Source organism: Apostichopus japonicus, chromosome 4, assembly GCF_037975245.1.
Source record: "Apostichopus japonicus isolate 1M-3 chromosome 4, ASM3797524v1, whole genome shotgun sequence".
NCBI lineage: Eukaryota > Metazoa > Echinodermata > Holothuroidea > Aspidochirotida > Stichopodidae > Apostichopus > Apostichopus japonicus.
The window spans coordinates 25,062,742-25,078,154 of record NC_092564.1 but is presented as its reverse complement, the minus strand read 5'-3'; the positions used below and the strand labels follow the sequence as shown (position 1 = coordinate 25,078,154).

The window sequence follows — 15,413 nt, the reverse complement described above, 5'->3', positions numbered from 1 at the left end:
TTTCTGTTCTTCCATGCATACAATTTAGACAATCAATTACCTTTTCAGATTCTGCTTAGTATACAGTACAGTAGTGCTATATAGTATTATGTATGTACATACATTGTATGTACACTTGTCAGCCTTCACAACCATCAAATCTCACAAAGTATGTATATAGCAATATGTGTTGTATTGTCTTGTACAGAAACGAAACAATACCAGCTTTGAACAAATAGACTACAGAGTCTGGTTCATAGGGGATATCACAGGCATTTTAAGTGGCTGTATGTCTGTACACTATATATAGATATATGTACAGGAATCTAAAAGCAGATGGTGGAAAATACCCTTAAAATATTAAACTATATACAGTCTAAACTGGCAGACAATATATATATATAAATATATATATATATATATATATATATACTGTATACAGCAGAGAAAACTACAGTATATGGCTGCAGGACATATTATTGTAACAATCTGTCCTGTGGGAGGGAAGGGAGGGGGGTGTAAAGAAGTGTCTCGACAATGTACTACTACAGAGGTATACTTAATTAATTAATGGCCACCATCATCATCGACAACATCATCGACGACATCATCATCAACCAGTTATTAGGCTAGGGTAGGATATGAGTGCATATGTATAGGAGGTGACAGGTTGTATGTATAGGAGTGGAGTGGTATAAATTTAAATGTGCAAATACTGCATCTAGTACTTTTGGCCAATGGCCAATTGACATTGATTGCTAACTGCTCGAATCAACGGTCAACTTCAACATTTGGCCAATATGGGTCTAGACACTTTGATAAAGAGATGATGTTTCTAAATATTAGTATCATCATACAAGAGGTGTATGTATATCTCCACTAGCGTACACCATCCTGTGTTAAGGCATTTATCTACCCTCCCGGTCCACCAATGTATTGTGGTGGTTAGGTACTAACTCTAAGTGCTAACTTACTGCACTACTGTACCAGCCAGCATGGTGTCTAACTCAGGTAACTTCTGAATGAGTCAAACATTTGGAATTCTTTGAGAGCTGACTAACATAAAATTTGTATGAAGCCAAGCCCAAGGTTAAAACAAGTTAAACCTACCCTGCTAAGGTCAAAACTATACAGCAATGTGAAAATCAAAAAGGGAACTAAAATTGGTCATAAAGTACAACAAAAAAAAAGGTTTTAAAAAAAAACAGTTTAATGGTGTTTACTACTGGTGTGATATATAAAACCAGTAATTGTTTCAATACAGGATGTGCTTACACCAATTAGTGGCAAATATTTCATTTCAGGAGGTCCTACCAATGGGCTGTCAGTTTCCAGGAAATTGCATTTTTTATAAGAATAATGAACAAAATGAACAAGGGTATACATGCCAGACTATAAAACTTACAAGAATGAACAATCCAAGCTATTGTCTGGCTGCAATTCCAAATGATAGTTTTTGTATAAAAATACGTTTAGTTTGCAAGATGTGCAAGATTATATAAGCCGCATGGCATCCTGCAGACCTGTTACTACCACGGTAGCATATCACTCAACTCTCCTAGTTTTAACCGGGATTTTCCCATTTTTAAATTTTTTTTTAAGCAATCTCACGTTTTTCTTGCAAACTTTGGCATTTAATTTTTTTTTTTTTGTGGAAATTGCAATCAGAAATGTCAGTCGTGTGAAGTATGTTTTCACCTGCATTTGGAATGTGGAGAAAATCCACTTTGCATTTAGGGGAAATAATTTTCAAAATCCACTTTTTCTTTCCTGGTGGGGAGGAATAATTGTGTAAACTGCTTTATATGTGATACAATTATGTTCTGCAGTGCTTACGTTCACAGCTCCTGCTAAATAAATATGAGTCAAACAAAAAAATGTTTCTATGTAAATTTTTTACTTCCATATCTAGTTTGTTAAATTCCCATCTTGTCCCAAATCTCCCAACCCTTTTGGATGGAAAATTGGTAAATAAATGACTTTCTGTGGACTATGCATACTAAATTTTAAAATTAGTACTTGACACTGCACATTATAATTTCTTCCTGCTCTTAAAATATTCATGATCGTTTACATCGTTATTAATAAATAATAGTAAAACTGTCTTTCTTTCCTCTTTTACCTTACATAGATATTAAAAATTGTAAATATCAAAGAAAAGTTCAATTACAGCAATAATACATAATTTTTTTTTATTTTTTTTGCAAGAACTCTGCAGAGCTGTCCACAGCGATGATTGTAAACATTCAAGATTGCTTCATCTAACGTCCAGATTTGTAGTGCAGCAAGACCAAACTCGGTTTCTATGGTACGATTGCCGGAACGTAAAGATACACCGAGCAGCCCCTTCTTTAAAATACTCAATTCTTTTGAAACACTCCCCCCCTAAAAAAAAATTATACTCAAATCGTTAGTCCAAGATTAATCTGCAGAACATTATCAATTCAATTACAATGAGATTTAGTTAGTATGTTGAATTAATTGATTCAGGTGTTTACTTTTACCAGTAGATTACAGTTTACGCAAGAAAACCTACTGTAGCATACCACACAGATACTACTGTAACTACATTAACAACTGAACTAACCCCATCCCCCTCCCCTCCCCCTCCCACCCTTCTTCTACGGTTAAAGTCCTTGGCAGATTACACAACTTACTGTAGCAGGACACATACATATGTTCTACTGTTTGCTGTTAATCACACACTGGAATGCTGAACTGAGTTAGAGTAGTGCTGTAGTACCTTGGAAATTTAACAGCAGAATACAGGATTACCTCAGGTTGTATTCCAAATCATAACAACCTTGCAAATAATGTTTGTATATTATATATAAAGAAACTGTCACTGTCAGTATTTAAGAACCATCTCACATATCCAACATTACCTAATATGTTGTATTATGTTTCCACATGACCTTCTTTGTATGTATGTACAGTATGTGGAACACTACAGAACTAACAATTTGACCTCATTTTGACAAAGGGTGGTGGAGAACACTGGTAGCTTGCCATAATTCACTGAAACATATCTGTTTACATGATACATGACACAGGATAGACATCACACTAAGAATTGTCTAAGGAACCTTTATTCAATATTAAAATATATATTTCATTTGACCCACAAAGAGGCTTAACATTACAAGTAACCAAGCATGGAAGCTGACATTACATTTACACTCATCAAGTTCTGTACTGTTAGATCAGGTAGCGAGAATCCAACACTGGCTTCCAAAAGTTTGATCTTAAATTTATATAATATTATATATATATATATATATATATATATATATATATATAATAAATATATATAATATTAATTATAAAGCCAGAATGTAAAGGGGGAATAAAAAAAAATTCCCAAGTACAATATATAATGATGTAATAAACATTTTATGTTCCTTCAAACAAACCAATAAACGTTTTGTACTTAATAATAGGCAAGAGATAAGCCAACATGTTACACTACCGAGACTATGTACACAGAGCTCTACATTAGACACCACAGACTGTAAACGTCCCTACAGATACAGCGTTGCCATAGCTACATAAACTTGTATGAAAACCAAAAGCAATTCAACATGTGTTTTAGTATTGCTTAGTACCTGCATGCTAGATTTTATATTGCACAAGCTCAAGCAAAAAAACAAAGGCCTCACTCAGTCTATCAGTCAGTATGTTGCAACCTGTATCGCAAAAAGCAATGAAGACAGTTTTCAGTTTCAGACCAGTTTTTAGCCCTATTTTCACAATTTATACTGACAAAAATATATTCGGACTCCCATTGCCCTTCTGTTAATAAATATGCTGATGAGTGACACTATCTGATACTGTGATACCTGTAGACCTACAAATCGCCAAAATCAACACCGTTACCGAGATTTTATTACAAACTTTGTTAACACGAGTGACGGGAAGAATTTAATTCTTAATCCAAAGAAATCAAAGGAACAATATTTGAAAATACTAACATTACTATGTACTGTACATAAGACATTAATAGAATCAATAGAGGAGAAAACAATGATTCACGGGTTCATGTGTTGAGCGTACTACTCTCCCCCCCCCTCCACCCCCCCCCCACACACACACACACAATGTACTAAGGAGTCTGGACAATCATAATCTAAAATTTACTAACCATATTTCAAAGGACTTAGCTAACTTATATTATATTGCCCCCCCCATATTCCTGTTTAAACAGTGTGTTTTATGCATCCATCCTACCACATATTATCTATGCAGTCCCATGTTTGGTATCACTTTAAACATGTTAAAGCCAAGAAGAGAATTAAGAGTTTCTTAAAATATTGTGCAATATTGTCCATATTTGCTTAGATTATGATATTCTTGAAAATTATATGTTTAATGTTGCGGCCAAAAACGACTTTGTTAGACTTACCGAAATAAACTTTGGAATAAACTTTGGAAATTCCTTTATTAATAGAGCTTGCACTTTTAATTAAAATGTACATATATATGTAAATTCAAAATGTATATAATTGATCCTATTTATAAAAATTATAAAATGAACAGAAATAAAGGAGTTGAATTGAATTGACATTTTCATTGCCTTGGCAACCAGTGGCAGATGTTGTGGCCTGGGATAGCTTTCTTTGGAGTTCTATCCCCCCCCCCTCTCCCCTCTGCGGCTTGTGGGTTTTATATTTTGAAGTAATTCATGTGTTGAAGTCTTTTCCACTTTTCCCAAAAATATTCAATTTTATAGTGACCCTTCAAATGATTTTGGCAAGTTTGGCAACCCCCATTTTGCATACCAGGGGGCTGAATGACATTTTTTTTTTTTTTTTTTTTTTTTTGTGGTCACATTACACTTTTACTAAAATTATTGCAAACATGCAAAATTTCCTGCACTGGGTTTTAATTAAGCACTTATTAATAATGAACTGTGATTGCCCTTCAATATTGTCATACTGCCATTCATGTTCAGTAGCATTTAAATTGGTGGTTTTCAATTCAAGTTAAAATAATAATTTAATATGCAGAATGGTAGATTGTATCAACTTTTACAAATTTGTAAAAACAAAGCTCTTCCTGTTGAAAAAAACAATTAAGTTCAAAGAACTGGGAACTCACTTTTCAGACATTTGACGAATCCTCCAACATTTTCTGCTGCAAGTATTGTCATTATCAACTTAATCCAGGGTAATTTAATACGCAACGTACTAGTACCAACCTGTTAGAAGTTAGTACAAACTGTATGTAAACTGGACCAGTTTGCCACACACCGTATCGGAGATTACCCAATTGGTTCCCATTTTCTGAGAGACTTAGAGTGGCACGTGCTACACACAGATGCTCGAGTATTCACACACACACACAAAGACACGCATACAAAGCACTGGCATATTAAGGTAGTCTCTGTTTGACCCATTAATAGCGTATTTAGCAATATGTTTTAGAGATAACAGGATGTCAATGGGACTAGCACCATCCTGCCCATATATACTGTATGTTAGCAGACCACACTCAGCAACTACAGAGAATACCAGAGGAAATTGAAAGCAATGGAGAAATAATATTACCTGTGGTACTTTCATTGTGATATCTGTGTAGATGTAAGTATGGTGCTAGTGCAACACTACTACTTACAACTGGTAGATCTTGTACAATACAAACATGAAGATCAGATAGTGTACTTGCAGGCAACATTACACATGTTTACATAAACAAGTTTACATAAGACAATGCTGGTTGCTGCAGTATGACTCACAGTCAATTTGGAATTGTTTATATAGCTCTCTCAATGTTAGTAAATTATGCACTTATGTGGGATTCACATCCCACAAGCTTTTAGTAGCCTCCTTGTGTAATCCCCTCAACCATTTATACTGTTTTAAGTCTCTTGTCGGAAAAAATGAAGTGCTGTAAATTCTTTGAACATTGTTGGTTGGAATAAAATTGAATTGAATGAATGAATTTCTGGTTAGCCAAACTGCAGTACCAGTGGGTATTCGTATCCTGCTACACGTCTGACTAATGTGGCGAAAGCATCTTACGTTTCAAGAAAATACATGCCTGTATCTGGCTACTTTTGTTTGATTATTATATTTTTTTATATAAAATATATGTGTATTCAGTTGGATAGGACATCATCACACAGCCTTTTACAGATGGAAACCTTTGGTTGTACAGTACTTACATGGGACCAATGAGGCAAGAATGTGCTTTCACTTTATAAAAACATCTAGAACTTTTGTTTTGATACTGAAAGCAGTGGACAGGTTAATAAACATATCATTCAAAGAATCAAAATAGTTGGGTGTGTTCAATGGCAACATTTTGTTGACATTTTCTGCAACCACTACCAAACCTACTGTACAAAGCACACATGGGCAGAATAGAGTCACAACCCTGTCTGCATTCAATACTGCACATGACATTAAAAGTCAAAGTCAACAAAGTTGGGTTCATATAGCAATATGTACTAAAGAAGTGGCTACTGTATACACTTAACTCAATTGTTTTCCACACTATAAATATATGCAACTGTCAAAAATGTGTGATTTCAAAATACCAAACTTTCCATGCCGATTAAACACAGCTAAACAAATCATTTTTTCCTTGCCTTAACAACTTGAGAAATATCTGAACAAAATAGCATATGTACATATACATGTCCGTATATAGGTTGTAGCCTAAGATTTGCTTAAACTGTACCTTCGCAAAAGGTTTTGTTGTAACTTGTCCTCGGATGAATACGACAGCAGAGTTTAGTGTGCAGACATCGTGTGGCAGTTTGGAAGACCCCTTGTCTCATATGGAATACAATGATACCGGTGTACAAAAACAGCTATACATCTTTATACTTGTATAGCAACTTGACCTTTAAGCATAGCATTTTGCAATGTAAAACTGGATGAACCATTCCCTGAACAACTGGTGTTGTCTATGAGAAAATGCCTACTTGTTATACATAGTAACACAATATCAATATAGCTCCACATACATATCTCTTTGATCTGGTTATTCAAAATTTCAGTTATGTATATGCCATCAAGTTATGACGTGAGAAGATATCCTTCGCCCAGGTATGGAACTTAAGTGGTACTTAACACAGCAAAATTTAACACATTTACACATTTAAATTGAACATACTTGAGTTAAGTACTAAGGCTTTGAAGTTATTCATACTGAATGGCATGATTGCAGGTAATTAAACTTGACAAGTTTGAGCTTGAAGTGTACCACATTATAAAACGCAAGAAAGAACTGGGGTAGTTTCATGTTTTACATGTTATTTAAAAATATGTAAGACAATTTAGTAACTTGCAGTTTGCATCATCTGAAAACCCTTTCACCCTAAAAAAATTGAAAGATTTCTCCTCACCAAGTTTTGATCTCAATTTCAGGAAGTTATTAACATCATCTTTTTATTTCAAAGGCTCAGTAAGGATACATAGGCCCTAGGTAACATTTTTTTTACAATCCACTGCCAGTTTGACCAAAAAAGAATTTGACAGTTTGCTTAACTAACTGTTGTTTTATCCATTCTGCCAACAACTACTAATGCAATGTGATATCTCATGTTAGTAATTAGGGGAGGACATGAAAGCAGAGTGAGGCAAACCACAAATCAATGTCAGGCCTAGGCTAGGCCTAAACTACCAAGGTTCGCTTTAACCTAACATAGGCCATAGACTAAAAAGTAGCATGCGGCTGGACTAATTGCATGAAACTTTATGAAAGTTTACCGGACAAGTAATGTTATGATAATGATCATAATCTAAGCCTAATTTTGAGCAGCTTGGGCCTATGCTTTCCTCACATGAACAGCATTGATTGAGTAAGGCATACGAAACGCAACTTGCAACACTAACGTAACGTACGCAAGTAGGCCTAACGCTACTAACGATAAGGTTAGGCCTGGGACTGTACTGACTAATGTTAAACAAGTCCGGATCTTGGTGTAGGCTAGGCATGATTTCTTTAAATTTTCATGAGTACCTACTTTCAGGAACCAGCAATGTAACTTCACGATCATCGATTCCAATTCACGCAATAAAAAAGTCCTATGTTTCAGAAACATGAATTTCTTCACGACATTCCAAAGCAACGGTATGTCTACCCTGATTTAGCAGTGATTGACAGAATGCAGAAGTGTAGAAATATTAGTTAGTAAACAGGAAGAGCGCCATCTTCTCACAATACGGTAACAGATATCATTCAAGGATTAATGTTTATCAAAATAAAATAAAACGATTAATGTTAATGTTGATAACTATGACCCACTTAAGCAATTGATAAGCCGCGGCTAGCCTAGAGAAATCCAAACACGGGTCGCCAGAAAAGAAAACAAAACATGTTTCAAAAGTAGGGACTTAAGGTTATTGGTATTGCAACAAATATGCTAGAAAGCTATATATGGTCACTGACACTCAGATTTCAACACACAATTTCTTGCCATCCGCAAAGCATTTTGCCTTACTAACTATATAAATGTCTAAATCTAATGGAACCCTTTTAGTCCAGATATAATATGGAGGATCAGAATTAATTAGCAATTTCTAACAAATTTTGGGCTAAAAGTGATAACCTTTAAGGAACCATTACACGAGAGCGACTTTATTTACTATGGTTAACTGAAGGATGGCTTTGTAACAGGTATAATAGAACGTAACCTACCAGTTCCCTCACTGCCCCCCCCCCTCCCCCAAACCTCCGGCCAAACTTTATAGACAGCGTCTATGGAAGCGATTGCATCATTGTACTGTGACTAATATTATCTGTAGATGATAAAGACTTAGCTTAATATTCATTTGAAACCATATATTATTTAAGCTTACTACGTTTGATCATTTCTTACTTTTACAGTATACTTTAAACTAAAAACTCAACACAAAACCTAACAATCATTTTCAAAGTTTTCATGAATTTTTTTTTAATTGGGGGGGGGGGGGTTAATTTTCCCGGGTGGAGTACCTGTTTGCATATCTTAATAAACTTAATGTTATTAGAGCGGTCATTTTCTGACGTAGCCGTTTAAAGATTTTCTGAACCACACATTTTTAAACAGCGCCACGGTTTTACCTGGGCAAATTAGGCGGCGCTGTGCGGTATTCCATCTCTATATACGGCTCTGTTCCATTTCTGCTGCGGTGTCGTTTCGGCCAAGACATTGTAACGAAATTGTTCACATGCCGTAATTGCATGGAATGGAACTGACCGGCCGGTTTCTTACGTGTAATTAGTATTGACACCTAATTGGGCGCAAGTCTTTATTCTCCTTACATTACACTACAACAAGAAAAACATATAACCCACTTGTTATATTCATGTGGGACTGACAACAATCAACAATATTTAAACATATTTTTTTGTTATATATCTGGCATAAATATTCATACATTTTCCACTAAATGCGCACCTTATTATCACATACAGCAGGTTAAGTTTATTTTATAAGGCTTTCTCCTATAGAAAGTGCATTTCAATGAGAAAAAATAATACACTTCCTACCCATATATCTTTCACAAACAAGACTATTTCTTATGGATATTTCATAGCGATGCCGGCGGGATCGTACATTCGAGGTAGGGGTCGGTGGGGTTGCGGAAGTGGTTACAGACCCTAGCAAATCAAAAGTCGATCCCAAACCAATGCCAAGTGAGTCACAAAATTGGAACCGAATCCAGGGTGTTCATAGACCCATGGAAATAAGAGTAATGAAACAAACAAAAAAGAAAACAATTTCGTTCTCTCTGCTTCTCACTTAAAGTAGCATATCCCAGATTTGGATAATAATTGGTTAACAAAATGCTACAACTTGTTGCGTAATACATTTTAAATGAAATTCCTCTAAGAAATATTTTCGTGTACTTTAAAATCGCTTCAAGTGAACAACAAATATCTTCAAACGCTGCAAGCCGAAGTCCTCAGGATCCCACCAGGGTTTGTAATACATATTAGAGACATGTAGGCTTATTTTTCTTTCTGAATTGTGATCTTTCACAGCAGCTGCCCCAACTTGGTTTGGAACAGTCTTCCAGGAAATATCCGTTCTTTAACTAATCTTAATCATTTTAAAAGGGATTTGAAAACACATATTTTTAAATGTTTAATATGAACATTTTATACTTGTAATGTAATGAAAATATTTACTCTTATGTTTTAATTATTCCTTTGTGTTCTTTGTATTGCTATTTTTAGTTACCTGGTGCAATTTTTGTTGTATTGTTTGATATCTTTTAGGTATTTATTTCTGTACAGCGCGTTGAGATTTTATTTGAAGCGCTTTATAAATATCACATATTATTATTATTTTTGTGCTTTATACTAGTAACAAGAGAGCAAGGAATATCTAAATAGGCTGCAGCGTCCGGGGACTTGACCTTATTCCTTATGCACTACCATTCGAATAAAAGTGGTGAATGTGCGTCCCTTAGCGAGGGTGTGGATAATACGCTGCAGCTTCTGGGGACTCATCCCCTATGCACTACCAACTGAATGACGGTGGTGGATGTTTCACAAACCTGATATCTGTGTTCCTTGTTTAGGTGTCGTGTTTCTATTGAATACTGTAGAGTTTATGTATGCTTCTATTGGGTGATTCGGGATAACTCACTTCATACTTTTATGTCCCATTAGAGAAAACAAAGGAAAAGGCTGAAGTTCATGTTATGTAAGAACATAACTACGGCAGCATCAACAACAACACTCCTCCCCATCCACACACACAGACACCCTCTTCACCCCCCCCCCCAAAAAAAAAATTCGGAAAAAGCAAAAAAGATAAAGAAAAGAGGAACAACAACCACATTAAAAGTTCAATTTAATGTTCTATATAGTCATCGCTCGAAAATCATATAGCCTATTGCAGGCATATACAAAATGCTATATCTGTTGTTTACTCGCCATATAGTGTCAACACCATATTTTTATTTACAAATTCTAAAAATAAGCCGACCAGGGCTGAAAAGTTGCTGGCATTTCTCTCTCTGCCTCTCCCTTTGTTTTCGTAACTGTTGCATCGACTTTTGCAAATATTGTGACCAAACAGAGCCATATATATGGTTCTGGTGACCATTATTTGAATAAAGGTGGCGCTAGTCTAGTTTTCTTAAAATGTAATAAATAATTATATACAAAATAATGCATATCTAAAGCAAACCGTACAGGAGTTAACTTGCCAATTATCATAAAGAAAAAGAATTTGTCAAACTGTTAACTTTGAAAAATACATGAAATGAATTTTTATATGTGACAGATCATAAAAAGCAACTACAATCAATGCAAGTACATTTCACTGCCATATATTTTTCCACACTCTTCTAAACACAAACAGTTGGTTAGTCACAGTATGCTGGGCACCCAAGAACAGCACACTACCGGAGAAGCAAAGCAAAAGTCAAATCGGACCACGACTTCGTTACGGTGTTTTATACGGTAAAAACAAAAACCCTTCAAAGAGACGAACATTCGACTTTCAAAGACGACATTTTAACTATTAATATCAATACACTGACACGTTAATGTCAAAATCTCGCTTTCTAAAGTCGACATCGTGAATGTTATAATTCGAAGTCTCGTCTCAATTTCATTTTTACCATGTCTCTAACGAACCACCGTACTTTTTGGGTATCATTATGCAAGTTCAAGAATGACAATGTCACGTAGTTGTTTGTTCATCCTACGTTGCCATGGTAACAGAATGAAAGTAACAGAATTTATGCTTGCATCTGTTACTGAAATTCTGAAAACCATTGACAGATACTCTGCCTCATTATGTGTTTTCTTCAGAGCTAAGATATGATTCAATCTCACCGACTAAACTTGCGATCTAAAGTTCTAAACTGAGTGAAAGTAGCTTAGTACTAACCTAACTAGAATGAGTCATTTTTCGTCACGTGATATGTATTTCCTGAGAAAAAAGAGGAAACTGTCATGAACTGCATAAGTTTCTCTGTGAAAAGCATTTGACCTCTGCCTGGTGAGCTGTCCTTCTTTCCCCCTCTTCTCCCAGCCCCCAAACCCCCCCCCCCCACCCCATCCATCAGGTCGATTAAACAAACACAGCCCTTTCCTCCAATATCTGATCTATGGTCTACTATACTGCACAATCCACCCCCACGATGGTTCAAACAGACACCGTCACAAAGAATATTCAATATTGTTATTTCTATACGGCAAGTCAAGATATACATGTACACAAAGTTAAAAGTTGCCATTAACACCATTATTGTCATATCCCCATGCGGTGCGACTGTCTCCTGCACCAGCCGCGGTGCTATCGATGGTGTTGACTGGTGCGACTACGACGGGCGACTTGGGTCTCTTCTTCTTGTCGTCATGGGCTGTGCAACACCCTACCGCCTCGTCGTAGCAGTATTCAAGAATTTGAATGATAGTGAGGGCGCTGCCTCCTAAAAACAGACCCATGTTACCGCCCATGATAGCTGTAGGAGATACAAATGGAGAGAAATTTATCACTGGGAAAATAAAAAAATAAAATGTTTTTTTTTTTTAAATTTATTTATTTATTTATTTTATTTTTACCACGCTTGGTATCTTCATTGGTAACATTCTTTTGCCAATTCGAACATATTTGAATACAATAATGTCAAAAAACCTTCTACAAGTAATGATAAGTAAATACATAAAAAATGATGCATCGTACTTAATTGAACAGTAGGCCTATATAGTGCAATTACTAAATGAGTCTTTTAACTACTCGTAAGAAATAAAAGCTTTGCCTCTTTGCTTGAGTTCTTTCTCAAGTTTAATAGCAAATTTTAACTTATATACAAACAAAAAAATGCATTAATGAAACAATCGTGATTGAGAATATTTGTGTTCGTGGTTGTCATTTTTTTTGTCGCTCTTTTTTGTCCTTAATTTATCATCATTTGTTTTTAAATATTAAACTTAGAATTTTTAAGTGATTTTTTCTTCTCTTAGATCATTTTTTTTTTAATGTTTAGCTGACTAAATCTACCGTCTATTTTTTTTAAGGTTATTTAGCATGTATAACAACATTTACTACTCAGAAAGCTCCAGATATGCTGAAGTTGATATTTTTCAAAATCTTTAAAAAGTTATCAACAATAGGCCTATTTAACAAAATGGTACGTTTCCATTTACATAAAAAAAATGTAAGAATGGTACGTTTTTAACCAAAAGGGGGAACTACTTTATTAAAAGGAACACTTTTGAGGTTTTGCACAACACCGGGGGTGAGGGAGGTGGTGAGGGAGGGGGAGGGTGTGGGGTGGCTTTTCAAGACACGATCTGAGTCATTATTATATGGAACGCGTATGGAACGCGAAAAGAGTTTGTCGATAGGTACAACTTTTGCACATTACTAAATTATATGATATATCAGAATTTAGTTCAACAAAAATTACTCTAGTTTTGACGTTCACAAACGTCTCACGAACCCCCTGGGATGGACTCATGCACCACAATTAGGGAACCCCTGGTCTAGGCAATGTTCATTCACTTTAAAGGTGTGCTAATTCTGGACGATTTGTGTTCAATGTTTCCATCAATAAAATCTTGAAGACAAAAGTCTTACCAAGAAGTGTCGTGATGCTCATTTCTGGAATCTGGTTAATTTCTTCATAATTAAGGGCTTCGTAGAAAATAGTTACAACAGCGATATTTTGTCTGGAGAAGGGAATAAAACGGAGACACCAAAAGTGATATGATATATATATGAAATAAGAGAAGTATTCTAAAATATATTATACATACTGATGGCATTTTAAAGTAATAAGCTAAGCTAAGTTACATAATATGTACACACACACACATATATATATGTATATGTACATGTATATATATATATATATATATATATATATATATATTCTGATATTTCGGTAGAAATTCGAAAATATCGGTAAACAGTAATGGGGAACGTTCTCAAGTTTTCCACTATCTACCCTAGTTCAGAAAACAAAATTATTAATTTAAATACTTAAGATATAAATCTTTGGCAGGCAATAGAGTCTATCTCGGGAAAGTGTTGACGTAAATCTTGACAGGGATTTACCGAAGATAATGTTCTTTTCAAAGGTGAAAATGAATTTATTGATGAAACAGTCGATGTAATGAGCAAGTTGAAGCACAAAGGGGGATAATTTAAGTAAGTTGCAGGGGGAAAATGGCTAATCGGTTAGTGTATGGAGGCGACTAAAACAATATCACTATGTATACTTACTGAATATATTCTTCCGTCATGTTGTGGGTGTCCTGGAAGAGTCTCTTAATGAAGCCAGGTCGTAGCCGACTACTGGAGAGGGAGCTGATATAGTTAACGACTTCACAGGGAGACCTACACTCACATTCGTCGTCAGGGAGAAGCCCCTCGATAGCTTGAACTATAAACGAAGAATACATCACAGATGAGGTCAATTATCCAAGCGTACAATTGATTTGATTACCATTCCAGTCTAATATTTATCAAATGCTGAAGTATTTTATTAATTTTTTAGAAAGAGCCAAAAAAAAACGTTTAACTGCTTTATTCCTAGGCGACTTTATGAATGACTTACAATACCATGTTATTAGACTGAATCCCCCTCTTCGCCTCCCATCTCCCCCCCCCCTTCGCCCCACTCCCTCCCCACCTAACTTCACTTTATAAGATTCAATAAATAAATTGATACCTCTTGGTATCTTTCTTTCTTTCTGCTTCGTTTTGTTTAGTTTTGGAATTATCATGATCAAGACATATATGCTTCATGTTGCGGTTTTTGTTACTTACGCAGCTTTTCGTGCGCGCATTCATGCGTTTCGGCTGGATTGCAGACTCTGAAGTCGCCAGGCTGCTCTGGTAGTTTGCACGAACAGTACTTCTCCACAATCTTTGTTTCGCATTCGATTCGACAGGCCTGCAACGAATAGTGATCGAAGTACTGTATATCTCCGAACTGCTCACACTCTGTATATGGATCGGGTTCACTGGTGATCTGTGGGTAAAATATAGCAGAAGAAATGAGAAACATTCCAACTGACGTCTGTAATGGACTGTCACGCTTGGATCATAGCCTCTAAGGAAGGGGTCCCCTAACTGGGGTGTATGAACCCCCAGGGTGTGCGTGTGTCCATCCCAGGGGGTTCTTGAGACGTTTCTGAAAGGCAAAACTAGTCTAGAGTACTTTTTGTTGAACTGAAATCTAATATATCATATCGTTTAGTAATGTACAAAAGTTGTACCTATCGACATAACTCTTTTCGCGTTCGATACGCATTTATTGCCATAGTAGTACCGTACGCGTGCATGTGATAAATAACTGAATTATGAAACGTCGTGAAGATAAAGAACTGAGAAAGTAACTGAAAGGTTGGCCAAAGTAATTATTATTAGTATTTTGGAAATCCCTCATGACCTCCATTTTGCCCGACACAAAGCATAAATTCATGCTTGAAAATTGTTGTTGAGTGACAGTAATGACCCAGATCGTGTCTCA

General features: G+C 35.7%; 2 protein-coding genes across 9 annotated transcripts in view; both read right to left on the bottom strand.

Moving 5' to 3' along the window:
- The window catches only part of LOC139966914 (signal transducer and activator of transcription 5A-like), a 74,292-nt gene extending 66,182 nt beyond the window's left edge, over positions 1-8,110 (bottom strand). For 2 of the 3 annotated variants that reach the window (XM_071970391.1, XM_071970389.1), the window contains exon 1: positions 7,952-8,110. The gene's annotated coding sequence lies outside the window, so the exon portion shown is untranslated. Of the gene's footprint in view, positions 1-7,947 lie in introns of all 3 variants that reach the window. The other variant, XM_071970390.1, reaches the window with a different exon arrangement.
- Positions 8,111-10,754: 2,644 nt separating this feature from the next.
- The window catches only part of LOC139966911 (acid-sensing ion channel 2-like), a 46,407-nt gene continuing 41,748 nt past the window's right edge, over positions 10,755-15,413 (bottom strand). For all 6 annotated transcript variants that reach the window (XM_071970385.1, XM_071970384.1, XM_071970386.1 and 3 more), the window contains 4 exons: positions 14,708-14,912; positions 14,162-14,321; positions 13,514-13,605; positions 10,755-12,395 (listed from right to left, as the gene is read on the bottom strand). In XM_071970385.1, the coding sequence (XP_071826486.1) occupies positions 12,154-12,395; positions 13,514-13,605; positions 14,162-14,321; positions 14,708-14,912 (699 nt within the window). In that variant the 3' untranslated portion in view covers positions 10,755-12,153. The remainder of the gene's footprint in view (positions 12,396-13,513; positions 13,606-14,161; positions 14,322-14,707; positions 14,913-15,413) is intronic.